The sequence below is a fragment of the Odontesthes bonariensis genome, chromosome 2 (assembly GCF_027942865.1).
Source record: "Odontesthes bonariensis isolate fOdoBon6 chromosome 2, fOdoBon6.hap1, whole genome shotgun sequence".
In the NCBI taxonomy this organism is placed as follows: domain Eukaryota; kingdom Metazoa; phylum Chordata; class Actinopteri; order Atheriniformes; family Atherinopsidae; genus Odontesthes; species Odontesthes bonariensis.
The window spans coordinates 44312693-44340632 of NC_134507.1; the positions used below are offsets into that span (position 1 = coordinate 44312693).

Sequence of the window (27940 nt, forward strand, 5' to 3'; positions counted from 1 at the left end):
TTTCTAGACTTGTCTTTTCAGTCTTAATGTTGTTAATTCAGCAGATGTTGGATAAAGACTAGTTCATTGCAAAGGCAAGGTTTTGTATGTGTATTCAGTTTGGCCTGCTGGAGTCCCAGAGGAGTGGATTTAAGTGGTGTTTCTCCAGCTTCTCTGACATATTTTGTCCCTGGTGAGTACAATGGCTCGCCAAGTGCTGAGAGTTTTCTGGCCCTCAGCTCCTGTTTCCTTTATTAAAGATGCCTTGAACTGCCATTACATTTGTTATAGTCCAGAGAGTATCAAATCATTTACAGTTGGATGAAAAGAAATGATATTTTGGGAGTGGCATGGGAGGTGAGGTGAGTACGAATGAAAAATCATGAGGCCTCAAAGGAGAAAGCACTTTATTAAAAGAAAGCTTGTCTGGAAATCTCCCTGCCCATGGCTTTCATTCTATGCATTTGTATGTAAAGTCCAGACTTTGGTATTGGACAGTTGACCGTGGTGGAAGTCATCATGTTAGTATCATTTCTAACTAGCATTACACTGGGGTTTTGTTTCCATACCCAGGCTTCAGTGTTGGTCATTACCGGGCTGTTGCTTTGGATAAATGGGGCTGCTAAATGACACTTGTACACAATAAGCTTTGCTGTTAGTTCATGACCAAAACAGCTCATACAAATGCCTGACACTTGCCATTTAATAGTTAGTTATTTGCAATCATAAAAAAAATATTGTTGTAGGCAGGAATGAACTGTCTGCCTCAAGTAACTCAAATCTAATGAAGCACCTTACATCAACCCATGAGAATATGACACTTGTTGCTTCTGCAGCTGCTAACCCAAGCCCAAGCCCAAATGCAGCTAGCGTGAGCCCCAGCGAAGGAGACGGAGCCACTCAAAAACAAACAACGCTCCATTTTTCGGGTCAGAAACAGGTGACCACCATCACCATTTTATATTCAATATTTATGTTTTTATTTCTATGCATCATATGGCAGGCTGCAATCTATTGAGTTCAAATAAATACCGAATGTTCTAAATTACTGTATATAGTGTTTTTATTCTTCAGTCAGTTAATATAAACATATTTGATGTTAAAGATGTTATAGAACGTAACAGCGTTATAGAACATAAAAAATAACGCCACGGTTACTTTGCTGAGTAACTAATTACTTTTACAATGTGGTAACTGAGTTACTAACTCAATTACTTTTTGGGAGCAGTAACTAGTAACTGTAACTAGTTACTTTTTAAAAGTAACTTGACCAACACTGGTGATACACCTCTTGTAGATGCAGATTTTTATTTGTCACATGCATAGTTATACAAGTACAACAGGCAGTGAAATGTATCCAGATTTGCACTTGAGGCTGACTGTGCCAAGGTAAAAAGTCAAAGTTAAAAGTATAAGACTCAATACAAGGATAAATAACAACGACAACAACAAAAAAAGTAACACAAATAAGCTAAGAATGCATGCGGATATCATTTGTAGTGGGTGTAGGATGAGGAACAGGTGGTGGTCAAGGCTCCTACATGCCTGTATACAATTCTGCACTTAGGATCTCTCATTTTCACATGCACACATGGGCACCACTCGGCACCTGGACTAGCTCATGATGCAAATGATGGAAGACTCACCTAAACGTAGGACCTAATGGTGTTTCAGACCATAGCCTTCCTAGTCAACTAGATACTAGATACTGGCACCGTGGGTGGCTACCTCGGTTTGTATCAGAGTTATTAGCTTGTGCAAGCTTCAGTGCACATGGTACAATGTAAAAAGGAATCACGGGGAGAAGGATATTTTAACCACTTGCTGTGGGTCCAGTTCTGCTTAAAAGGGCAATTCAAATGTTACTGTCTGATTTGTGTTTAAAGTGTTAGGTTTAACAAAGGAGGATGTTAGTGTATCATTATCCATAACACTTACTTGGCTAAAATTAAGTAGTTTTGTGCAAGTTTTTTTTGTTTTTAACTACTGCACAAGAGACAAAAAGCGTAGTCATGGCTACTGGCAGGTTGCGCTAATACTGAGTGACTAGCTAAAGAAACCAACAGATTGCACTTCTCCTCAATCTAATGCCCTATCCTGAGAGTGCACAAGGTGACTTTGGAAAGAAAAAAATCCTTTTTAACAGGAAGAAACGTCTGGGAGAAGACTCAGGAAGGGCGGCCATCCGCCTTGACCAGCTGGGGTTTAAGAGGACAAGAAAGAGGGGACAACAAACACAATAACACGAGACCAGGGATACCTGCTGAGAAAGAGAAAAAAAAGTTAATGACAACAATGTTATATGTACATAGAGAAATAAGAGAACAGAGGGAGGAGAGGTGTATCATGGGAGGTCCCCCAGGAAAAAGGGAGATTGGATATAGGTCGATAATTAGCTAACACTCCTGGATCAAGAGTAGGTTTTAAGTAAAGGTTTAATTACAGCAACCATAAAAGTCTGAGGTACATATCCTGTCAACAAAGACAGATTGATCAAATCCAATATGGAAGTGTCGTTTAAGGGGAAAACCTCCTTGAACAGTCTGGTTGGGATTGGGTCTAAAATACAAGTTGATGGTTTAGAAGAGACTATTGCTGTTGTTAGTTCAGAGAGATCAACTGGACGGAAGCCGTGTAAATACAAATCAGGTTCTAAAGATACTTCTAAAGCTGCTGTACTTGATGATAAATTAGTCATAATAGTGGGAAGGATTCCATGAATCTTCTCTCTAATAGAAACAATTTTGTTGGTGAAGAAGCTCATGAAATCATCACTGCTGAGAGTTAAAGGAATAACTGGCTCAACAAATCTCGGACTCTTCGTCAGTCTGGCTACAGTGCTGAAAAGAAACTTAGGATTGTTCTTCTTCTCTTCTATCAATGATGAATAGTAAGCAGTTCTAGCTTTACAAAGGACTTACTTGTATGTTACTGGTCTCTCTTACCAGACTAATTGAGACTCTTCTAAATTAGAGGAAAGCCGTTTTCTTTCCAACTTTCTACTTGGCTGCAAACCACCCCAGTACCTGCCGGAGGTCTCCGCTTGATAAAGTCAACAGGGCCACATCATCCGCAAAAAGCAAAGATGCAATCCTAAGCCAACCGAACTGAAAATCTTCTGGCCCTTATCTGTGCATTGAAATTCTGTTCACAAAAGTTATGAATACAATTGGTGACAGGGCAGACCTAGTGGAGTCCAAGTGCATAGTAAATGAGTTTGACTTACTGGGAGCAATACAAGCCAAGCTCTCACATCAGTTGTACAGCAAGTAATTGGCCCTTAAAAAGAGGCCCGATACCCATTACTCTCAAAGCACCTTCCACAGGACAGCACGAGTCACACAGTTGTGTGGGGAAATCACTGGGGCCAAGTCCGCAAAACACACAAAGACTTGCTGGGCAATCTACCACACACTCTCCAGTATCCTTGTGAAGGTAAAGTGCTGGTCCAGTTTTCCATAACTAAGGCAGAAACCACATAGTACCTCCTGAATCTAGGGTTTGAGTGTTTGCCAAACTCCTCTCAAACACGACATAAACTTTCACAGGGACAGAGAAGTATGATCTTCCTGTGATTGGAACACACCCTCTGGTTCTTCATATGAAGTGAGAGACCACCACCTTAGTCTGCCAACCCAGAGATACTGTCTGAGATTTCCAGGCAATGTGGCACTTCTCCGACACTCTTGAGTTTTTGCTTCTCCAACTGCCTGAGTTACATGCCGCTTGACATATTGTTACCTGTCACCTGTCTCCATGTCCCACAAGGTAACCATATTTTATTCTTATCATTGGGATATATAAAGTATCTTTCATTTAATTTTCATTAACCAAGTTCTGTAGGACTTCTTCCTCAGCCTGACAGTTCCCCACACCTCAGATGTTCCCCACTGTGTTTAGGGGTTGCCACCCCAACAAGCACCCACAATCTTACAACCACAGCTCTGTACAGCTGCCTCAGCAATGGAGGCTTGAAACATGGCTCATGGCCCAAGTGTCTCACAGGCCAGGCACTTGGGTGCACCAAGACTTCCTTCCCCATCACCTTGTCCAACTCACCACCAGGTGGTGATCAGTTGATAGCTCAGCTCCCCTCTTCACTCAAGAGTCCTAGACATTTTATCGCAGGTCTGATGTTTTGATTAAAAAAAAAAAATCATTGATCTGTAACTGAGGATGTCCTGGTGCCAGGTGCACTTATGGACACACCTTTGCATGGTGTTTGTCATGGACAAACCATGTTAAGGACAGAAGTCCAACAACAATATACAACATTGGTCCAGAACAGGCAGACTGTTTTTCCCAATTATACCCCTCCAAGTGTCACTGTCTTTGTCCACATTAACATTGAAGTCCCCCCGCTGGACATCAGAGTCCCCAGGTGGCGCATTTTACAGCATCCCACCCAGAGACTCCAAGAAGGCTGGGTACCCTGAGCCATTGTTTGGTGCATAAACGGGAACAACTGTCATAGTCCTTTCCCTGACTTGAAAGCCCAAGGGAACCACTTTATTCTCCACCATGAAAACTCGTATGTTTGAGTGCACAAATGGGGCGGCTATGGGTAGACCCTCTCTTCCCAGAGCCTAGGACATTGGTTCCAAAATTTCTTTATATCTAGTCGGTATGTTCCTACCTCTTACACAAGCTCTGGGTTGTTTGTCATTACCTTAAAGTAACCAAATACAACCTCAGTTGGACAAAGACACGTGGTTCATTACACTGTGGCATGTTTACCATGTAATTTTACAAAAACTAAGGCAAAATGCAACCCAGATTTTGAACCAGGAACCCTCTTGCTGTAAGGTGATGAGCTAACCACCGTGCCACTTTAAAGCCCTACCTGGTCCTATGGCTACAAAACAAGCCCTAATCATCACCCCTCTACCGTGTTTGACAGTTGGTATGAGGTGTTTATGTTGATATGCTGTGTTTGGTTTTCTCCAAATGTGCTGCTGTGCATTATGACCAGACATCTCCACTGTCCAAAGGACATTGTTGCAGAAGTCTTGTGGTTTATTCAGATGCAACCTTGCAGATTTAAGTTGTGCTGCCATGTTCTTTTTATAGAGAAGGGGCTCTCTTCTGCAACCTTTCCAAACAAGCTATACTTTTTCAGTCTTATTCTAATTGTACTGTCATGAACTTTAACTTTTAACATGCTGACTAAAGCCCCTAGAGTCTGAGATGTAGCGGTTGGGTTTTTGGCAGTTTCTGTGAACATTGCATGGTCTGACCTTGGGTTGGACTTGCTGGGACGTCCATTCCTGGAGAGATTGACAAGTATCTTGAATGTTTCCCACTTGTGAATAAACTTTCTCAGTGTAGAATGATGGACTCCTGATTGCTTGGAAATGACCTTGTAGCATTCCCAGAGGCTGCTATAGTTCTTCTCTAAGATCCATACTGTCGCTCAAGATGCCATTTGTTGTGATTTGGCGCTATTATATAAATAAACTGAATTGAACTGAATCAAGACGAGCAAACTGCCAAAACATCTGCTTTTATAGAGTTTTTCACACTGATGATTAGTTAATCAACTGTATTTGATGAGTAACACCTGGCTGGCACTCTCTCAACTCCCATGGGGATGCAGTAAGAATTTAGTGAGTTTTTATGATTTTTTGTTCAATAAATAATGAGTCAGTGCAATATGTATTGGGTTGTTGTTCAGTTTAGATCGGATTTATGTAATTTTAGAACCTTCTAAAGGGATAGTTCGCCTCTTTTGACATGAAGCTGAATGACATCCCATATTAGCAATATCATTTATGAACATCTTCTTACCCACTGCTGCGTCCTGTGAGCCGAGTTCCAGTCTCGTTTTGGCGTTGACGAAGGTAGTCCGGCTAGTTGGCTGGGGTCGCAAAAATAAAGCGTTTTGCTTCTCAAAACAATATGTGTTCAAAAGAGTAATACATTTACCTCTAACTCCCCAGAATGGCTAAATTAATCCAAACTTGGGCACATAATAACAAAATGAATAAACCAAAGTTTGAAACAATATTTTTTATCACATGTTATAGATGGTTGTTTGTTAGGTGTGTATTGTAGGCTGCTTGACCTTTAAATTAACAATGACACCACATAAGCCAAACAGACACAGAGAAACATGCTTTTGCACCTTCACCCTCTTTAGTTTTTGAGAGTTGGATCTTTGCATCCATACACAGTACACTCTGACTTTGACGTATTTATAATCAGTTATTTATTGATGTGTTGAAAAGTTCATACATCAATTCAGAAATATTTACAGATGTGTTTAAAGTCCCTTTTTGTTATGTGCTCGTATGTTTCTATGTGTGTGGGATCATAATTTTTTTCTTGTTCTTTTCTCTTCTCAGTTGTGTGTCACCTACCATGTATAAATGGTGGTAGGTGCAGTGCCAGGGACAAGTGCCAGTGCCCTCCAAACTTTGCTGGAAAGTTCTGTCAGATGCCGGTTCAGAACGGACAGCAACACCATCATCAGACATCAGGAGCTCACAGCCAGACTCAGGTTCACTCCACACACACCCTGCCTCTAACCTACGCCAATGGCCAAACTTCTGGTGAGTAAAAGACAAGTGGGGCGCCAGTGCTGCTATTAAATATATAAGTAGGAGTTCTGTGACCTACAGTTGACAACAGGAAACAATGAAAAGTTAACAATTTTCTTTTCCATATCAATAAACTTCCTCAAAAGATGATTTTAACCCATTTACTTCAAGGCATATATTGCAGGGACTTCATGTGAAAAACATAGCCCCAAATGTATAATGCTACAGCTGTGAGAGATGGTCAGCAGTAATGCAAAATGGGGATCATTTATTCTCAATGGGCTTCAATCTGATAATTGTGTATAAACACTTTTTTTTAAATTAGAAAATGAGTCTGTTTCCTTTATTAGAACCACTTAGGCCAGTAACAATTCAGTTTCAGTTTTATTTCTGAAGCACCAAATCACAACAAATGTTAACTCAAGCCACTTCAGTGATACAGTCCAATTCAAGCCAATTACAATCCAATTCATTGTAACACAATCATAATCAAATGAATTCAAATTAAATAAATTCCAAAACCTAGCTAAGGAAACCAACAGATTGCATTGAAACTTGTCTTCAGTCCAATCTCCCGTCCTGAGCGTGCCTGAGGCGACTGTGGAGAGAAACGACTCCCTTTGAACAGGAAGAAACCTCTGGCAGAACCAGAACCAGGAAGGGTGGCCATCCGCCTCCACCAGCTGGGGGCTGAGAAGACAGAAAAGAGGGGACAACAAACACTGTAACACCAGGCCAGGGATACCTGTTGGAACAGGGAAACACGAGTTAATGACCACAATAATGTCATATGTACATGGAGAGGTGCATCATGGGAGGTCCCCCAGCAGCTTAACTATGGGATGTTTCAGGATCACCTGATCCATCCCTAACTATAAGCTTTATCAAATAGGAAAGTTTTAAGCCTGGTCTTAAAGGTAGAGAGGGTGTCTGCTTCCTGAATAACTGAAGGCTCTGCCTCCCAAACTGACAGCTGGTTCCACAGAGAGGGGCCTGATAACTGAAGGCTCTACCTCCCAAACTGGCAGCTGGTTCCACAGAGAGGGGCCTGATAACTGAAGGCTCTGCCTCCCAAACTGGCAGCGGGTTCCACAGAGAGGGGCCTGATAACTGAAGGCTCTGCCTCCCAAACTGGCAGCTGGTTCCACAGAGAGGGGCCTGATAACTGAAGGCTCTGCCTCCCAAACTGGCAGCTGGTTCCACAGAGAGGGGCCTGATAACTGAAGGCTCTGCCTCCCAAACTGGCAGCTGGTTCCACAGAGAGGGGCCTGATAACTGAAGGCTCTGCCTCCCAAACTGGCAGCTGGTTCCACAGAGAGGGGCCTGATAACTGAAGGCTCTGCCTCCCATTCTACTTTTAGAAACTCTGGGAACCTCAAGTAAACCTGCAGTCTGAGAGCAAAGTGCTCTGTTGGGAAAATATCCAACGATGAGATCTTTAAGATATGATGGAGCTCGGTCATTAAGGGCTGCTTCTGATGGAGGTTTCTTCCTGTTAAAAAGGAGTTTTTTCTTTCCACTTGTCACACTTAGAGAATGGAGGACGCAGATGCAGGAGATGTAATTCCAATACTTTATTCGGAGGGCAGCAGAATCAACAAGTTCCTCGTTAGAGAAACTAAACAAGCTATGAAATATTATTCTGATAATATACATTTCCAAAATGGAAAAGTATATCTATAAAATTGATCAAACTCAAAATCACTCCTCTAACGGAGGAAAAAACAAAAGACCATGAAACTTTAAATTTAACTAAAGATCACTCCTACTGCGGAGGAAAAAACAAAGAGCCTCTCCTGAAAATCGGAGGAAATACACTGATAAGTTTTACAAACAAAAACCACTCCACCTAGGAGGAAAAACAAGAAGGCTATAAACAAAACTAACACTGTAACTCTTACAGGTTCTAATTTATCAAAACTCAATATGAGAAACAAAAAACACTCTTACGAGGACAAATACCACTTGGTAACTTGGTAACTTGGAAACAGGGCTTGGTTAACGGGCTTGGCAATAAGGCGAGGATGATGCACTTCACATGGACAGATACAACACACTGGCACAAGACAGGGGGAGACGCAGACTCTTAAGCACACCGGGGTAATGGGAAACAGGTGGAATCATTCATACCACAATCAGACTGGAGCACGAGAGGAAGGGCAAGTGACCTGGAACGAGAGGGAAGTTAATCTTTCAAAATAAAACAGGAAATGACGAAACAATACATGAAACGAGACAAAAACCCAACTTAACCTCACCGCGGTGTGACACCACTGTTGCCTCGTGCAGAGAAGTTTCAATACAATCTGTTGGTTTCCTTAGCTAGGCAATTTTTTATGGGTTCTGTATGAATTGGACCAATTTGGAAATAAATTAATTTATTATGATTATGACTGTATTAGAATTAATTATATTCTAATTGGCTTGAATTGGACTGTGTCATTGAAGTGCCTTGAGATGACATTTGTTGGGTTTTGGGGCTATATGAAAAATAAACTGAATTTATATTTTTACAATTATGAGACATCAGATGGATTTCTGGTAAATTTGAATTTGTTAGAATTTTTACGGGCTGCACGTTTTGTGGTGGTTCGCACCGTCACCTCACAGCAGGAGGGTTCCTGGTTGGAATCCCGCCTGGGGCACTTTCTGTGAAGAGTTTGCATGTTCTCCCCGTGTATGTGAGGGTTCTATCCGGGTACTGCGGCTTCCTCCCACCGGCCAGAAGCATGCATGTTGGGTTAATTGGCGACTCCACACATTGACCCTAGCAGTGAGTGTGAGCTGTGGTTGTTTGTCTCTGTGTGACAGCTGGGATAGGCTCTGGCCCCCCGAAACCGTGAGTGGGTATAGAAAATGGATGGATGGAATTTTTACCCATTAGGTAATAGATAAATCCTAATCATATCTTTAGTCTGTGGTCATGGACAGACAGCATAAACCTATCGGAAACATGGGTCAAAAACCGGTACATAGAAAACAGTGGTTTTGCATAATATGGATATGTCTGTAAAATGAAGTTCTATGTTTCCATCAGTGTTCAGTCCAGGCATTGTCAACATCCACATCAAACATCCTCCAGAGGCCTCCGTTCAAGTTCACCAAGTTTCTCAGCTCGACGATTATCATAACAATGGGCACCAGCAGAAAGGCACCTCTTCCTCCAGCAGCTACAGCTTCCACCACACCGAGAGCAGCCAGAACATTCAGCGCCATGGTTACAACGTAGTCAATCCCAACCAGCATGGCTACCAGCATCCTCAGTACCAACCTGTCACACCAAAGAACACACTGGGTCGCTGCTTCCAGGAGACAACAGCTGGTCAGGTATGCTGTCAGAGACAGGATTACCATCAGAACATATCTGACATAACAAGTTTACTTGTAGTTTGTGTCTAAATGTCTGTTAATTCAAGCAAAAGAAAGATTTATTTCAGTTAAGTCTAATCAATTGGAAATAAAGTAGAATAAGTTAAACCTCATGTATTTTGAAGAAACAGATGACATATGACTTTTTTCTTCCAATCAATAAATATTTCCTCTAAAATCCAAAGTAAGCATAGCAAATGTAAGCATAATAGTATCTGCAGGTGCTTAAAGGGATAATCCGGCGTAAAATGCACTTTAGATCAATTTATGGGATGTTGGGAGTACATACGTTGAGTTGACATCAAAATCATGTCATTCGGATGTGTTTTGAGAATTTCGATTTGACCGTTTTTATATTATTTATTTATTTATTATATAGATATTAGTTTGAAAAAAAAGACACCTTATTTCCTTATTGTGAATATCTGTCGAATATCCAATATCAAACCAACTTCACCACGGTCTTAAGCGGCAGCTGCAGCAGCAACATTTCCGGAAAGGTACTGGCTTGATTAAATTAATTCTGGACTCTATATAAACGACCACATGAAGACCTCAGGACACTTCGGTTTGGCTTTAGGGACCCTCTACTCACTACCACGTAAGTGTTATGTTGTTTGGAGCTGTAGAAGAGGTATAAAAATAGCGTTTTGTAGCGGCGATACTCGATGCCTTCATCACTTCCAGGCTAACGACTTTTGGCTAAAAACGGTCAAATCGAAATTCTCAAAACACATCCGAATGACATGATTTTGATGTAAACTCAACGTATGTACTCCCAACATCCCGTAAATTGATCTAAAGTGCATTTTACGCCGGATTATCCCTTTAACAGATCAGCTTATATGATTGGAGACTTGTTTTGTTTACGTGCATCTGGTATCATAGAATTTACTTTCAGAAATGAATTTCAGACCTGTTAAGCCAAGATTAGCACAAAGATTGGAGGCATAAAGACGACAGCAGGCAGTTAAAGGGGACAAATTTATGGTGCCACTGCATAGCTTGAGCCTGGAGGTTGGTGTTGATAATCAGGTCCTGGAGATGTGGGTTGTCAAACGAAGAACAGATTTATTGTCTGATGGTTAAAAAAAGAGAAAAACGGAACAAAAAGTCTTAAATTGCCCTCTGAAGGTTACATTTTCCACAGCAGTTATTGCCATAAAGATAAGAGGTGAGAGAAGTGTAGAGGAGACATATCTGTGCTTGTCCTTCTGATTTAGAGTGGAGGAAATGTGAAAGCAAGTTTGCCACCAGAAGATCAAACATAAAGAGGAAGAAGAAACCAAAGCCCATTTTTTCATAACAAAATGAAAATTCTAATTCATCCTCTTTTTTTTCTTCTTTTATCAGTGTGGGAAAGCTCTACCGGGTCTCACAAAGCAGGAGCAGTGCTGTGGCACCATTGGGACCTCCTGGGGTTTCCACAAATGCCAGAGGTGTCCAAATAAACCATGTAAGCACAGCAGTTTTTCTTAGATATTGTCCGGGCCTTTCTTTCTTTGAGGTCTGCCGGTTGATTAATTTCTTCAAAATACTCGTTAATCCTTCATTTATCCCGCTGGTCCTGTTGTCCCAGTTGCATCCTTGTCATCATGTTCCTCAGGTTCACCATCAACCTGAGTGAGCACAATGTTTTCAGATTATTGTAGATCTGTTTCATGACGATTTTTGTTAAAGTGGCAGTGCATGAAGTTTTATCTGAATTCCTTTTGAAAAATGTATGTTTTGTGCATTTGTTGGCTGATCATAATTAAGAACATTGACACATTTTATTTTTTTTACATTCAAATATCACTGAGTTTATGTATGTTCCATTTATGTCCATCTATTGACAAAAACAAAATATAACATCCATAACTATGTTTTCATTAGTGTAGGAGTGCATAATATTTTTTTAAATATATATCTTGAAATAAGCTATTTCTACCCAAAAATGTGCAGGTCCCTTCTCATCACAAAGCCTTGTTGCATCACCATTTTAACACATTAGCCCAGAGGGGACGAACCAAATAGTAGCTCTTGAATGTTCATTTTACAATTTTTGTGGCCACCACAGATTTTCCCACATGCATTAAAGGGACACTTTGTAATTTCTTCCCCCATCTAGAGGTGCAATTTTATTTTGCAAAGTCGAATGAATTTGCTCTCTAGCGCCTCACGTTTTCAAATGTGCGTTGCAACTTCTTGAACTACGGCAGGCGGTATGTGTCAAGATTCAAGAAGCTATAGCTTCAGACTCAAGGTCCATACAAACAAAAAGACATCAAGACACACAGTACAAAGGATTACATAACACACATACAATAACACTTAAAATACAGATGACAGATAACATGTCAGATAACATAAGTTGACATAGCCTTTGGTGTGCAAACAATGCAATTAGTCATATTCCGGGAGTTACCGGAAGTGACGTCGACGCAGCGTTAGCATTAGCAGCAGTGTGTAGTTGCTATCTGGAAAGTGTTCTTTAAAAGCCATAATGTGTAATATTTCACGTTGTCTATTAACAAATTTGAGTCTTATCATTCACAAGTATTACCTCAATCGTTATTAATTACCTCCATCACAAAAGTGCAGTGTTCTTATATTCTTTATATTCAGCATACGAATGTACATAAGAGTGTTACACTCCAATGAATGTCTCCATGTTGCTCCGCCATTTTAAAACTACGGGATTTGTAGAAGGACATGTCATCAGCTTCGCATTTTCCGTTTCCATGTCCTTCTACAAATCCCGTAGTTTTAAAATGGCGGAGCGACATGGAGACATTCATTGTCCGTGAAATATTACACATTATAGCTTTAAATAAACTCCCGGTAAACTTACAAACTTTCTAATGCCTCGTTTTGTGAGTCAAGAGCCTATGTGTACTACGGCAGAAGTTTGGTAACAATCAATGCATTATTAGTGGGGTAATTTACGAGATAAAATCTATTTACCATTAGCGCCAGTAATAAGCCATTCGGCGGACGTGACGTTAAAATGACGTCATTTCCGCTTGCTGGCCTGGCGTTGGGGAAAACGCGATTCGAAGTGCTTTATGTCCCTCTCGGCACTTCGTCGTTTTTCATAGACCGGAAGGACATGGCAGCCTCCATAGAGCTTGCCCGCTCTATGTAGATACAGACAAGTTATTCTTCACTCAGGAGGATAAGTGAGATTTTTGACAGAGATAATTTTACACCAATGAGGACTAATTTATGAATGAATATGTTGATTTGAGCTAATAAATGACTTAATTTATTACATAGTGTCCCTTTAAGGAAGTTGCAGTATATGCTGCTAGATGTCAATAAATCCTATGAACTTTAGAAGGAGAACAGCAGCACATTTCTGTGTAGTGGCTGTCACGAGCCATGAAAAGACTTGATTGCACTGTGGTCCACAGAGGAAGAGGTTTTGTGGGAAGGCTGTAGCTCAGGAGGCAGAGTGGTGAGATACTGAACCCCTCATTATGTGTCTAACTTTTTAGTCTCTTTAATTAAAAGCATCTGTTAAATAAGTGTAATTTAAAATAGCTTTATCAAATGTAAATTCATACACTTAAAGCAAATTTATTGTTAAACTATCCACCAGGTTGTTCTGGAGCTGACCATGTTCAGCCGAAACATTTTTAACTGCAAGGACTGAGTACGCTGACAGGCATTCACCTGGATCAATCTCCCAATCAACAAACCAGACAGAGCAGAAAGAGCAGAAGAAGAACAGTGGGCCTCATGCAAGAACATTTTCGTATTTTTATTCTACATTTCTCTCAATTTTTTCGTACGAAGGTCTCGTACGAACACGCCACGTCAGATTCAACAAACGCTCTTAACTTCGGAAAAAGTGTGTAAACGACCTGCGTAAATGATGAATCAGACCTGTGCGTATCTAAGTTCACGTGCACGAGGATAGTAGATTTGCATACTCCACGCTCAGAATTATACCATATAAGGCTGAGCTTCCTCGCTCCTGTGCCAGGAAGTGTTGAGTGTTGAGTCATGAAAACGGCATCAAGGCGCAAAAAGAACAACTTTACAGGCTCTGAGACTGAAGTTCTGCTTTCAGAGATCCAGAAAGGAATCGATGACTGCAACTAAAGCCGTGCAATCAGTTGTTGCCTCATCATGATGGCACTTTGATGGGGTGGTCCATGAGGGGGGTCTTCTGGCACCACGCCTTCTGGTGTGCCTGGGCTGGTTCAGGTGGAGACCCTCGTTCATGGCAATATTGAGACACACCCACCTGGCCTTCAGCTCAGTGCGCTCCACGACAGGTGCACGGGTGTTTTGATGCGTATGTGTGTCCAAGTGGCTCAAAACCTAGTTTTACGAAACTCCTACGACAGCTCTGGATCACTCGTAAATTCTGTTCGTACCTGAAAGAAAACGTAAAATACGAAAAGATTGGTGAATGGGCAAATTCTCTTAACGCACAGATTTGTTCTTAAGTCGTCCATAAAACGGTTCTTGCATGAGGCCCAATGTTTGGAGGAGAATCGCTGCAGTCCACATCTTTAAAGTGCTAAATTGACAGAGTAAAAGGACTGTAGACTGAGGAAATGCCTATGACTGGAAAAAGTTCAGTTTAGCTAACCCAAAAGAGTAATTAGTCGTAGCCGGAAGAGTAGTATGTATTATGGGCAGTCCCAACTGGTCATGCATGGTGGATATGGCCACCATGAATTTGCCTTTAAAATGGAATTAGAAGCAGAAAGACAAAGTACCTATAAAATCTAGTGGTGTTCCTGAGATCACTGCTCTGCTGAAGGGGAAAGCTGCTGGTGAAAAGAGTAAAACCTGATGATGACAAACTATGAAAGTCTCCTTCATACAGCAGTTCAATTTGGGGCACAACAAATAAATAAATAAATCAAATTTACTGGCCTAAGAAACAATGACGATTGCATCAAATGCTCACTTCTGCATACATTAAGTGAAAGCTGTTCCAACAATTAAAATGTCATTCTATGTGCTTAAATGGAAGCTATTCACAGCTTTACTCACTTCAAGGTTGTTTCACATGTCTGGCCTAATGCATGACAGAGCAAAGGTGTCCCCAAATAGAGATTCTTAATGAATGATGCAAAATGGCCGTTCCTGGACACTCATTTTAGTTTACCTTCAGTAAGATGAAATAAAGGTTTAAAATGATTATTGTAAAACTCACATTTTCTTTTCCTCAGAAGTTTTCCACAGTCAGTTACCTTAGACATAAATTATGTGCATCTGATTATGGAAATAGTTTTGGGAGTTGTGTTGTGTGCATAATCCAGTTCATATCAAACAGGGCCTACACTTTTTTGTGCTTTGCAACCTTCTCCAAATGTTTCAATCGAACAATCCAGGGGCATCTTTATCCAAAGTGCCCCTGCGGTTTTCAGAAGTCCTGTATCATCTTTCTCACCACCTCATTAACTTGTAATTTTACATACTGTGTTTGGCAGCAGTCACACTGAGATCTTAAATGACAGTGTGTGGTTTCTCAGCACAGGTAAAGTGATATAGGATGAAAAGCTCAGTCTCAGGGCTTTGTCAGAAATGTTCTGGGCTGCTTTACAACAAAACACAAGCAGTTCTGGGAATACAAATTCTGCCAATTAATAATTTCAGGTGCTACTTAAAAGATCAGTTACCCTTCAAATGAAACTTTAGATTAGGCTGTTCTTTAATGAGAGAGCACAGCATATCCAAGTGGCTCAAAACCTACATATCTCTTGCTGCCATTATTGTAAGCTATCCACAGGCAATATAAAGAGTAGTTAGGAAACTTTATATGAGCTTTGTGCTGGGCTGAGTATTAACAAACAGGTGACTTTCACCGCAGGAGTTATTTCCAGAGAGGAGAAGCAATAAATGCCATGGTGGCATGTGGTGCCAGCCATAGACAGCTTTTTTTTAGGAAGCTAAACTGAGTATGAGGGGAAGTTTGAGAAGGGGCTGCCAGCTTTTTTATGTACTAGCTGGCTATTCAACACCACTCCCTTTATAGATGTATGGAACTCATCTTTGAAGCCAAAGCTACTGGATGTAGAGCATGAAAAGTCACAGAGCCACATTTCTTTTCCACACGTGGAGAGGATGGATAGTACTTTCATGACAGCAGTTTGAGAATAACTTTAATATATTCAAAGTAAACACAAGAAACTTGTGTTAAAAAAATGGACCAGACTCAGTGAATAATTCCCTATACTCCCTGTACAGACCAGTCATTGGGGTCATCAGGTGGGAACCTCCTTTCATCAGTGTTTCATCTAGTTGGGCCCACGACACCTCCAGGAGGCTAGAGAGTGATCACTGGCGTCCCAGAGTCACTCCCCTAATGCCAGCTATCACAATATATTTAAACCCAGTGTATATAATCTGAAATGGTTACATTACCAGTGGTTTAATTGTTTCTATATAACAGCGCACTCAGTGTTGATTGCATCAATATTTCAGTCCAAAGCTTCCATCTTCGATGCCAAAAATGAGCAATGATAGAGATACTGTGGATACTAAAGGCTCCTCGAAGAAAACTGTAAGCATTGGTACGCCTCAACACTTAGCAACACACTTTGATGAATACATCTTTAGATATTTACTTAAATAAATTAAGTCATTTGAATACTTAAGCTTAAAGATATTTTGCTGATAGTGGAATCTCAAATATAAGATAAAATAAGATGTAATTTATTAATCCAAGGCTGGGAAATTTCTTTGCTACAGCAGCAAGTATAGAGCACAGTCCAATAGAAAAACAAGTGCCAATTCTAAATATAATATATATAAAAACAAGTATTTACAAATAAATAATTAACAAAAATATGTACAGAAATGTGCAAATGTACAGCGTATGAATAAATAACAACATCAAATATGACCTTGTCTCTCATTAAAAACACAATGAGAAGGAAGACAAATGCTCTTCATGAGTCATCACTGTGAGTCACTACAAGGCCAAGTGTTTGTTCTCCCATCTGCTCCCCTCAGGAATTCAGAGGCATTAGTGCATATTTACTCATTTTGTTGTTTTACAGTTTACTGTGAAACGGTTAATTGTTCCTTGGAGTCACTGGTAGATAAATTGGCTTTCTCGGTCTAACAAACTGTTGTGTTGTTTCCCACTGAACAAATCTGCTTTCAGGTACTTGGTACCACTTCCCTACTGGTTCCTTTGTCCAGTAATATAAGAGGTCCCCTGCCTGCTTCAGAGATTTATAGGAGTTTGACTTCTCAATTTGTGCTTTACTGAAAGCAGCTGATCTGATAAGCTTTTAGCCCTTCTACAGTCAAATACTTTCATCACTGTTTTTTCTGTCATTCATTTTTTGAAAAACACAATTTGTTTTAAAAAGGCTGAAGTTAAAGGCAAGGCAAGGCATCTTTATTTATACAGCGCATTTCATACCACAGGCAACTCAATGTGCTTTACATAAAGACAAGGCATTTAAAAGAACAGCATAAAGCAGCAATTTAAAGAGAAAAAATTAAAAACATAGTTAAAAGCAATCAAAGAAGAGGGGAAAAAGAAAGATATAAACTCAACCATAAGCACACCGAAAGAGAAATGTTTTTAACCTGGATTTAAAAGTGCTTACAGTTGGGGCTGATTTCAGTTCTGCTTGTAGTAAAGGGATAGTTCGCCTCTTTTGACATGAAGCTGTATGACATCCCATATTAGCAATATTGTGCATGAACATTTTCTTACCCCCCCCGCTGCGTCCTGTGAGCCGAGTTCCAGCCTCGTTTTGGTGTTGACGAAGGTAGTCCGGCTAGTTGGCTGGGGTTGCAAAAATAAAGCATGTTTCACATCTGTAATAATGTTGCTCAAAGTGATGTTACTGGAGTGTTTGAATTGAAGGCTTTCAGCTGAAGCCAATGCTCTGCCCCGCATTAGCCCCATGATGTAAAAGATTTTTGATGGATCTGATGTTACCGGTCTCTGCTGAAACACCATTGAACACTGAAGCAAGAAGCCCCTGCATTTAAATGGTAAAAGGACTGTCCTTGTATCGTGCTCTTCTAGTCTAACTGACCACTCAAAGCGCTTTCACACTACATGCCACATTCACCCATTCCCTCACACACTCATACAGCATGTCTTAGTCGATATAGGTTACACAGTGCTTTCTTTTAAGCATTCATACACTGATGATTCATCGGTAGGCAACATAGGATTCAGTGTCTGGCCCATGGACACTTTGACAGTCGAACCACCGAACTTCTGGTTGGCAGGCGACTGCAATTCTTCCTAAGCCACAGCCGCATTTGTCGTGATCCCCGACTGTTGACGAAAAGTTCTGGGTTGGGCATATAGGGTTGGTTCTATGGTTGGGAAGACGATGTAGGTGGAGGAGGCTGGGCAGCTGGTGGAGAGTTGGACCCGTGGTTAATATGATTGTAAGGGAAAATTGTGTGGTTAATTGAGTCACTTGAGGGAGTATGGATTGGCAGGATTCAAAAGGAGACAGGTGAGTGACAGGTAGGTGACTTTATTTATAGGCGATAAAATAATTAGCATAAATCCGATGGTGAACACTGGAAAAACTGGTCCAAATATTCCTCCATGAGTGGTCTGTGGTTCTGAGAGAGGAGAGGTGGGTTCGAGAGAGTCTCAATAAGGAGAGAGTACTGACTGGTGACACTGAACATGGAAGGACTTTCCTGTGAATGTCTCATCTGGTGAAGTTAAGATGGCAGTGAAAGCAGTGGCGGTGCGGAGTGGCCCTTCCTTCCCAAAGTGGTTTTGAGCTGTTTGAAAGTAAATCCATCTCCAGTCTGTTTGTAAAGTAAAAAGTTAAAGTCTTAGCAACAATCCACAAGAACTTGACACGAACATCAAAAACTTGGGAGTACTTTGCTGACAATGTTTCAGTGGGGGAGAAAAAACGATCTGGCACTGAGCAAAGGGAAGACTTAAGAGAAGCTTAAGGGAAGCTTAAGAGCTGAAAAAGCTTGATCAGCCACAGGTGGAGATAACGAGTGAAATCAAGCCATCAGCACTGCCACACACAGTAGGAACAGGAAAACTCATACATAGACACACAGAGAAATCCAACAAAAAACACAGATGCAGACACTTTTCCCTTATGTCAAAATACGTATATGTGCAGTCTATTGCTCCGATTATGTTTGGCAGTCCAGCCACGGCATTAAAGTCCCTCTTAATTTGTACTTTATATTTGGAATAGTCTTAGAATGAATTCTTATATGTAATTGTATAATGAAAGCAAAAGTCCACTAGGTTGAAACACATCTACCAAGATTTTTCTTTTGTTTTTTTAGTTAGAAAGATTTAAAAACATGATTGCAATGAAATTAGGATTCTTTAATCATTCTTACTGTCCTAATGTCTGTACCCTCAAATGGAAACTAATTGTCCCACCTTTTTTTCTCCTGTTTCATCAGCTATTCCCCTGATAGATTGTCCCCAGGGCTACAAAAGAGTCAACAGTTCTCATTGTCAAGGTAAGAGCTTCAGCCTTTGTTTATCATTCTATAAACTTCCAGAAAATTGTCTGGGAAATGTTCTAAAAGGCAATAAAGACTGAAATCTGTCATTTTGTCATTTGTTTTTAACCTTTGTTCAACAGACACCAATCCAAATAAATTCTTTTCAGTGTTTTACTGACTAACTTCATTTCATTAAGACATTTTGTCTTAATGAAATGATGTTGTTACATCAAATATGAAGAATTTGATGTAACAATACAATCAGTAAAAGGTGGGAGAGAAGCAAAGAAAGAGAAAGTCTGTAGAATACAAAAGTAACAGCCTTTTTGGTTATACTACTTTCAGCAGATTGGATGTAACAGGAGCATCCTCTGATGGCTTTGTCTTTCCAAGCAAGAGTCAGTTATGACTCTCCACAAAACGTTATCAGAGAAAACAAAGGAACAAAGCACATATTTCAATTTCTATTGCATTTCAGAACATTTCCCAGACAAGTGAGGTTTGCAGTTGTTTTTATCTGTCTTTGCGTCTGTTGATTCAGATGAAAACATCTTAACAACATTTCTGTAGGACGCAAAGAATCTAGTAGAGAATCAGTATCATGTCAATTTAAGAGCAATATTTCATGATCAAACAGAAGAGCCACGCGTAAGGCATATCGTGGCACAACTGTCCAAGAATCCCAATGTTTGCTGTGGGAATGCACAGAGGCTTGGTAGCATCAATTCTTCAATAAGAAGCCACACTACTCCCTCCTTCCTGTTCAGTTTGAAGTCGGATATTGTACTAATACAAATAAAGACACAAAAACTAAAGAGCAAATGGGGAGGGTGGCTGTAGATTAGTTTTAACATTGTGAGAACGTTCCAGAAGCTTTGAATCCGACTTAAGCAGCCACTGAGATTAGAGAGACTCAGACTCAGAAAGGTGGTTTTTAATTCTCTTAGGTGCTAACATGAGATTTTGAATAAATGACATACTGATAACACACCTGAGCACGATGCATCTGCTGATGAAGATCTTGAGGTACAACTAAAAACCTCAGATTAGCTAAATGGACCATGATGAGGTGACATTATTTGCCCACTGCTCTGTCTTTTGAGTCTATCTAAGCTTTTCATGTCATACATTTTGGTAATGGCAATCAACCACCATAGAGGGCGCTGAGCCTGATTAAGGCCCTCTGCCATGTTATCCATGATGTCTGCCAGGTCTGTGGTTGCAGACAGGGCTGTAAGAGAGGGCCTGCAGCCAAGCCACTCAGCTGCCAGACCAGAAGGAGAGGGAGTATGTGTGTGTTTAGTCTTTGCTACCCTTTGGACTCCATAATCCACCACATCCTTTTTGTCTCACTTCTTATTATGAAGGTTTTTTACAACCCCCCCTCCCTGTCTTTTATTCACAGGCCAGTAATATGTCCACTTGGATCTGTATTTTGTTTAGGAAGGACTTGTGTGCACGTGTGTTTTCTTACTTTTTAAGTGCTTTTGGGGCATTCCATTTGTATCATGGATAGTTATCTAGCTATGTATGTATAGCTATGAAAATAGCTATGTAGCTATTTCCAAATGCTTCAATTCATGTATGAGCACTTCAGTTTAAAAAAAAGGTAAGATGGATAGTATTTATATATTTATAATGTTATATTTTATAAATGTGTTATGCAAAATGAGTTTATGGCTGCTGACACAGCATACAGGATGAGGCATAGGCATCTATGTAGCTGCTGAATACTTTGAATGTCTATCTATCTATCTATCTATCTATCTATCTGATGCACATCCCTTTTATCTCGTGTCTGAGCTGTAGTGTATTTGTGCAGCACTTGGTGGTCCTTACATTTTCGTCACAGCATAACATGACTAAAGACCAACCAAGTAGACTGTGGTCAGTCTGTTAAAGCCAATGAATGAAATGCTTGAGCGCACTATAAACTGGATGTCATGGTGGGATACAGACATGAGTCACAGTCTGTGAACTCGTCCGCGTGTTTTCTTAATGAAGGAATTTCATTTTCTCAAAGCTGACACATCTCACATGATCATCCAAACATCAACAGTAGGCAGAGAAAGATCTACGCGCACAATCTTTGTAGAAATGGATTGTTCGACGTTTTAGTTTCTGATCAAATACTGTTGAGCAGTATTTGATACTGGATGACTTGTGTTCTGTGCTAAAGTGCAAACGTTAAGAAAAACATTTTTCTTGCTTTACGTAGTAAAATCTAGCTTTGTGGTGTCACCATGTAAACATGCTGAGCTGAGCATGTACTCTAAGTTTCCACTGTTGTACAGTGTAACAGATGGCTGTAGCCTCTGTGCGCAGCGAAAACTGTTCATGAGAATGCAGACAGTGGAGCAAGACATTGAAGAACAAGAAGAAACAAGAGAAGAAAAAATGTTTGGGGGGAGTTTAGAGTGGATGATCATTTTTTGAGGGATCATTATTACCCTTTTCACATTACTGTCATTTGAGCCATCTGTTTTGCTTGTTCCATGAAAAGGCCAAAACCAGCTATTTCCTTTTCAAACCTTCAAGGCAAGGCAATTTTATTTGTAGAGCACAATTCGTACACAAGGCAATTCAAAGTGCTTTACAGCTACATAAAATCACAAGAAGGCAAATAAAATCATTCCATAAAGAGTGCAGATCAAACACTTTCAGGTGTCATATGCACAGCTAAACAGAACTGTTTTCAGCCTGGATTTAAACATTGTCAGAGCTGAGGCCTGTCTCGCGTTTTCTCGAAGGCTGTTCCAGATGTTAGGAGCATCAAACTGAAACACAGCCTCACCTTGTTTAGTGCTGACTCTGGGCACCAGCAGGAGACCCCTCCCTGAGGTTCTCAGAGCCCGAGTTGGTTCATATGGCTCTAACATGTCAGAGATGTACTTTGGTGCTCGACCGTGAAGAGACTTGTACACAAGCAGAGCTGTTTTAAAGTCTATTCTCTGAGCGACAGGAAGCCAGTGCAGAGACCTGAGCACTGGACTAATATGGTGGTATTTCCTGGTTCTAGTCAGGACTCGAGCAGCAGCGTTCTGGATGTACTGCAGCTGTCTTACAGCCCGTTTAGAGCCCAGTGAGCAGGCCATTACAGCAGTCTAACCTGCTGGAGACAAACGCATAGATCAGTCTTTCTAAGTCTGGTTTAGACACTATTCCTTTGATTCTGGCAATGTTTTTTAGATGGTAAAAAGCTGCTGATGTTACAGATTTAATGTGGCTGTTAAAGTTCAGGTCTGAGTCCAATATTACCCCGAGATTTCTAACTTGATAGTTAGGTTTTAGAGAGAGAGTCTCAAGGTGACTGATAACACTTTCTCTTTGTTTCTGTGGGCCACAGACAATGATTTCAGTTTTGTCTGAGTTTAGCTGGAGGAAATTGTTTTGCATCCACACACTGATCTGTTCGATGCAGCGACACAGTGTATCTACAGGCCCGTGTTCTCCTGCCGTCAGTGACACGTAGATCTGAGTGTCATCTGCATAGTTGTGGTAGGACACATTATAGCTGCGTATTAGCTGGCCCAGTGGAAGCATGTACAGATTGAACAGCACGGGTCCCAGGATTGACCCCTGGGGAACCCCACAGGTCATAGCCATTTGGTCTGAGACACAGTTACCAATTTCAACAAAATACTTCCTGTCCTCCAGATAGGACTTGAACCAGTTTAAAGCACGACCAGAGATTCCCACCCAGTCTTCTAACCTCTGTAATAAGGTCACATGGTCAACTGTGTCAAAGGCAGCACTCAGGTCCAGCAGAACTAAGACTGAGACTTTACTTGCATCTGTGTTCAGGCAGATGTCGTTTGTCACCTTGATCAGAGCTATCTCAGTGCTGTGGTGGGGCCTAAAGCCTGATTGGAAAGTGTCAGGCTTTAGTAGCATTGTTAGACAGGAGAAAGTCACTAAGCTGTTGGTATACAACTTTTTCTAGGACTTTGCCTAAGAATGGCAGGTTTGATATGGGCCGGTAGTTGTTCAGTACTGTGGCATCAAGACTGCTCTTCTTTAGAAGAGGCTTAATGACAGCGGTTTTTAAGGCCTTTGGAAATGTTCCAGTCTGGTGTGAGATGTTGACTAGATGAGCGAGTTGTGGTAACAGCACATTGCAGTCTGAGCACATTGATGAACTCAGACTGCAGATGGTCTCTTCAACTGTTTTGTCAGTAACAGGTGTGAAATGTGTCAGCTCTAGGTGTCCAGCTGGCTGCAGAGTAGTTATTTGTGTTGTGGAAATTATTGCATTTTTAATGCCTTGAACTTTGTCATTAAAGAATATTGCAAACTCATTACACTTGGATGTAGAAATGAGTTCTAAAGGCAATGAAACTGGAGGGTTTGTTAATCTGTTTACTGTAAGCAAACAGGACACGAGAGTTGTTACTGCAGTTTTTCTCTCCCTTGTTCTACGCAAAGTCTGGTTGAACACACATAGCTTTTCTTTGTAAGTCTCATAATGAACCTGGAGCTTTGACTTGCGCTATTTCCGTTCGGCTCTCCGGCACTCCCTTTTCTGTGCCCTGACTAGGCATGGGCCGGTATGAGATTCTGACGGTATGATAACCTTCGGCAAAAATATCACGGTATCACGGTATTATGACTACAGCTCCAAAATGTGTATTTTGAATATCTGTATTTAAAAAAAAGAAAAAGAAAAAAACTTTTCCATCAGTTATGAAATAGTGTGCCTCAGTGGACACACTTGGGAATTATCTTATTACTTACAGGAAACAATGTAAACAATGTATTCACAAATGTAAGGAAATGTTGTAGTGCGTTTGTTGCTGTGTACATATATATATATATATATATATATATATATATATATATATATATATATATATATGTGTGTGTGGGGGGGGGGGGGGCACTATGAGAGAACTCCCTCTGCAGATAATAAGGCCTGAGACCAACAGCCAGCAGTTCAGTGTCTGGGCAACAGATACTTTCTTTGATGGTAATGTAATTAGGATTGCACCAACGGTTGTTAACTAACATGGCAAGCCCCCCTCCTTTGCGCTTACCACTCTTGGTGAAGTCCCGGTTGGCCCGAATTGTCATCTGTAATATCCTGGGGCCTCAGGTACAAAAAAGTGGCGTACGCACTTTTTCACGTCAACGATGAGATGTATCAGGAGCGAAATGACCGGGGAAATGTGTGGCATCAACTGTGTACACTAGTTGATGCCCTTTTTAATTGCATTTTAGATATCAAGTCATGGATGGCAGTAAGTTTCCTACAGCTCAACCAGGACAAAACTGAAGTTTTAGTCATTGGTCCTGAAGGCCAGAGAGAGAAACTTTTAACAAAATTACAAGATCTTAAACCATCACAAACTGTAAAAAATCTGGGCGTGATTTTTTATTCCACATATCAAAAACATAAGAAAGAAAGGTTTTTACTATCTTCAGAATACTGTACAGCCAGAGTCCGCCCGTTTCTCTCTCAGGTCAGCACGGAGGTGCTGATGCATGCTTTTATCTCTGTGAACACATTGTGAAGACATCCTCTGAGAATAATTGTTCTCCCTTTTTTCCCGATTCACAGATTTGGATGAGTGCCAGCTCCAGGGTGTGTGTCCTAATGGAAACTGTTTGAACACTGTGGGCAGCTACAGGTGTATGTGTAAACCTGGCTATGTCCCTGACCCCACGCTCACCGCATGCATATGTAAGTCCTGCAGGCATGAGCTCTCATCGTTCCACAGTCACACTTTCTTTCATTATCACACAGAGCATCCAACAGCAAGGTGGCAGATTAAATATGGAGCTAAATCAGTCTCAATTTTCACAAATGCACAGCACAAGATTCACACATGTATTTCTGATACACACACAAATATAACTTGATTTACAAACGGCTTCTGGTCCCAACGTCTCTCACGTTGGGTGCGTTCTTATGATTGGCTGAAACAAGGAAGATATCTGATTGGTTGCAGATCATTCCGTGTTAAAAAAAAGACATTTGTGGGTTGACCCAAGTCAGGGGAGTCTCAAAAATCACACACAAATGCAGCAAAGTCCACAGACCAGAAGTCATTTGTAAATCAATTTATATTTGTGTGTGCATCAGAAATACATGTGGGAATCTTGTCCTGCGCATTTGTAAATCGTCCTGCGCATTTGTCAAAATTGAGACTGATTTAGCTCCATAGATTAAACAAGAAGTGTTACATTGAATTTGCATTCTGGTCTCTGTTGTGGAATTTTGCTTATTTGCGTCCTCCATGAGTTCGATATTTCTCATCACCCTCTGATGGAAGATATTGTGAAATGTACCCTTAATCCCCCTTGCATAGGGCTAAAATGTGTGTTTGAAAAATGTGTTGTTTTGCATACATGAATACAATGCATGGATTAAAGCATGGCATTTAACGTATAATCAGGATCCCACATGCATTAACTGTAAGGAAACATGGCCAACCCAACGTGGGTCGCGTCTTTCATATCTTTGAAACTTAGAAGATTAATTTCTGTTTGAAAGCAAAATATTTTCCTGTTCTTGCTTGATATTTGAATTCAGCTGCTCAACAGTTCAGTGCCTCTGTGTTGCATTTTTCATTTTACGAAGCTGCAAATCCTTTTTTAATGACAAACAGGTCTGGACCATAGGCAGACCAATTTAACACCTGGAATACTTTACTAAAGAATCTTGCTGGAATACAAGCAGAAGGTCATATTTGGTATTGTCTTGCTGAAATGAGAAACACCCTCCCTGAAAAGTTGTTGTCGGGATGGGAGCAGCATTAATGGTCGGTCCCCTCACTGCATGCTTTTCACACCATTTGCACGACAGCACCCTTTTACCATCACAGATGTTAAATTTTACATATTTAATAAAATAATTTGATAACAAGATAGGCAGTCCCTTTATTTTTTAGCCTGAAGAACACAGTGTCCATCATTTCTATGAAGTATTTTAAATTTAGATTTGTCAGACGCGTAACAGGTTTCCACATCCCAAAGAGAGAATCAGTGTTCCTCCTCTCTGTTTTAAATGTTTTCTTGAAATGCATTTTGTGTGTATGTCCATGCAAAGTTTCAAATTTAGATGCACTGTATTTGGCACCTAACAAAAAAGTCAAAGGGCGCAGCATAATGATAACGAATGCAGGAAAAGCCAACAGCCAGTTTTCAGAGCTCTGATTTTATTTATATGGGTTTATCCCAGATTATTTACAAGATGCTCACCAGCAGCAGGGTAGATGACAACAAGTTCTGTCAGGGACAGCCTGACCCTCCTCTCTGTCACTCCCACATGTCCACTGTACACAGCTTAGGAATAAGGTCCCTCACACTCTGTCAACAAGTGGGCAAATATTTACAGATTAATTCTAGAAAAATGTACTTACAACATACATTTGACAAACTAAATTAGATGCATAAAAAAGAATCTATACAAAAAAGTCCAATTGATCAGAGTATATATTCACTCCTGTTAGCCCGAATCTTTAATTGGAAGCCCAAGAACAAGCTGGAGAAATCTTAAAGCAAACAAAGTATTTATTGGTGGTCACAGGTAAAGTATGGCAGCGCTGGGCTCGGTGTGACAGAGCTCTCACAGGAAATCCGTCAGCCCGAGCCCCGATATCCAGAAATAGTTCATATTTATCTTCATCACTATCTCACAGAGGTTGTACTTACACGTGACCGAGTATAATTGGCCAGTTTTTAGTGACATAAGCAACCCAACCACCGTCCACGCCATGTTCTTTGGATGTGATAAACAACGTGTGAGAGTGTGAGTGTTGTTTTATCTAATGTACCAGTCTATCTAACAAGATGGAGAAGCTTCATCTGACCCAGTTATTTAGTCCAGTTATGCCATCTTAAAGTCTTGGACCATTCAAGGACATACATTGCGTAGTATGAGCAGAGTGGACAAGTACAAAATAGGAACATAGATTGTTTTAGTGAACTACAGAATATGAATACATAATGTCTAAGAACAAAGCCAATTATACCACTCTCGCCCCTCTGTGATCCAACTCAATGGTTTGCCCTAACATGGTGATTAATCAGGCTATTCACATCGGCTTGAGTCTGCAGGCTGTCCTCATGTGTGCTTTCTAATAAAACCATTCCTCCCATTAATAAACCTCAAAATGCTTGTTACTCTCAAAACATCCTAACAAAACCACTAACTTCTTGTGTAAACTAATAAAAAATGTAGTCACAATGTATGAATGTTTTCACCTTAGAGGGGGGGGCATTGCATAGCACCTAAGAGTCCTTTTTCTTTTCTTTTTTAATTTATCATCAAAATGTTTTGTTATCTAGTTGCTTTTGCATGCTGTTGCACCATAAAGCAAAACAGTGCCATGCCAGGCAGGAAACCAAACTTCTGAAATGTGATAGTGTCACAAGTTTTGAATAAATTGTCAAAAGCCGTCCACTAGACCTAGAAAAGGCTTCCCGGGGTACCACCCTGAAAGGTACCTGTGGTACTTGAAGGTAAGGTGCATTTCAAAGGTTGGTGTACTTCAAAACGAGTCAGAAGCAAAGAGCTTTAAGGTTCAAAACTTTTGTTAGTGTTGCTTTATGGAAATCTGGTAAATTTCCACCAGGGGAGGGAAGGGTGTGCCAATGATGCTGCTGTATGTTTTCAGTATCCTGTTTTG

At 40.6% G+C, this 27940-nt stretch overlaps 1 protein-coding gene across 5 annotated transcripts in view; it reads left to right on the top strand.

Annotated features, from left to right (window-relative positions):
• ltbp1 (latent transforming growth factor beta binding protein 1) overlaps positions 1–27940 on the top strand; it is a 173155-nt gene that overhangs the window by 75851 nt on the left and 69364 nt on the right. For all 5 annotated transcript variants that reach the window (XM_075482115.1, XM_075482119.1, XM_075482118.1 and 2 more), the window contains exons 6-10: positions 6324–6530; positions 9556–9845; positions 11241–11343; positions 19266–19325; positions 24868–24990. In XM_075482115.1, the coding sequence (XP_075338230.1) occupies positions 6324–6530; positions 9556–9845; positions 11241–11343; positions 19266–19325; positions 24868–24990 (783 nt within the window). The remainder of the gene's footprint in view (positions 1–6323; positions 6531–9555; positions 9846–11240; positions 11344–19265; positions 19326–24867; positions 24991–27940) is intronic.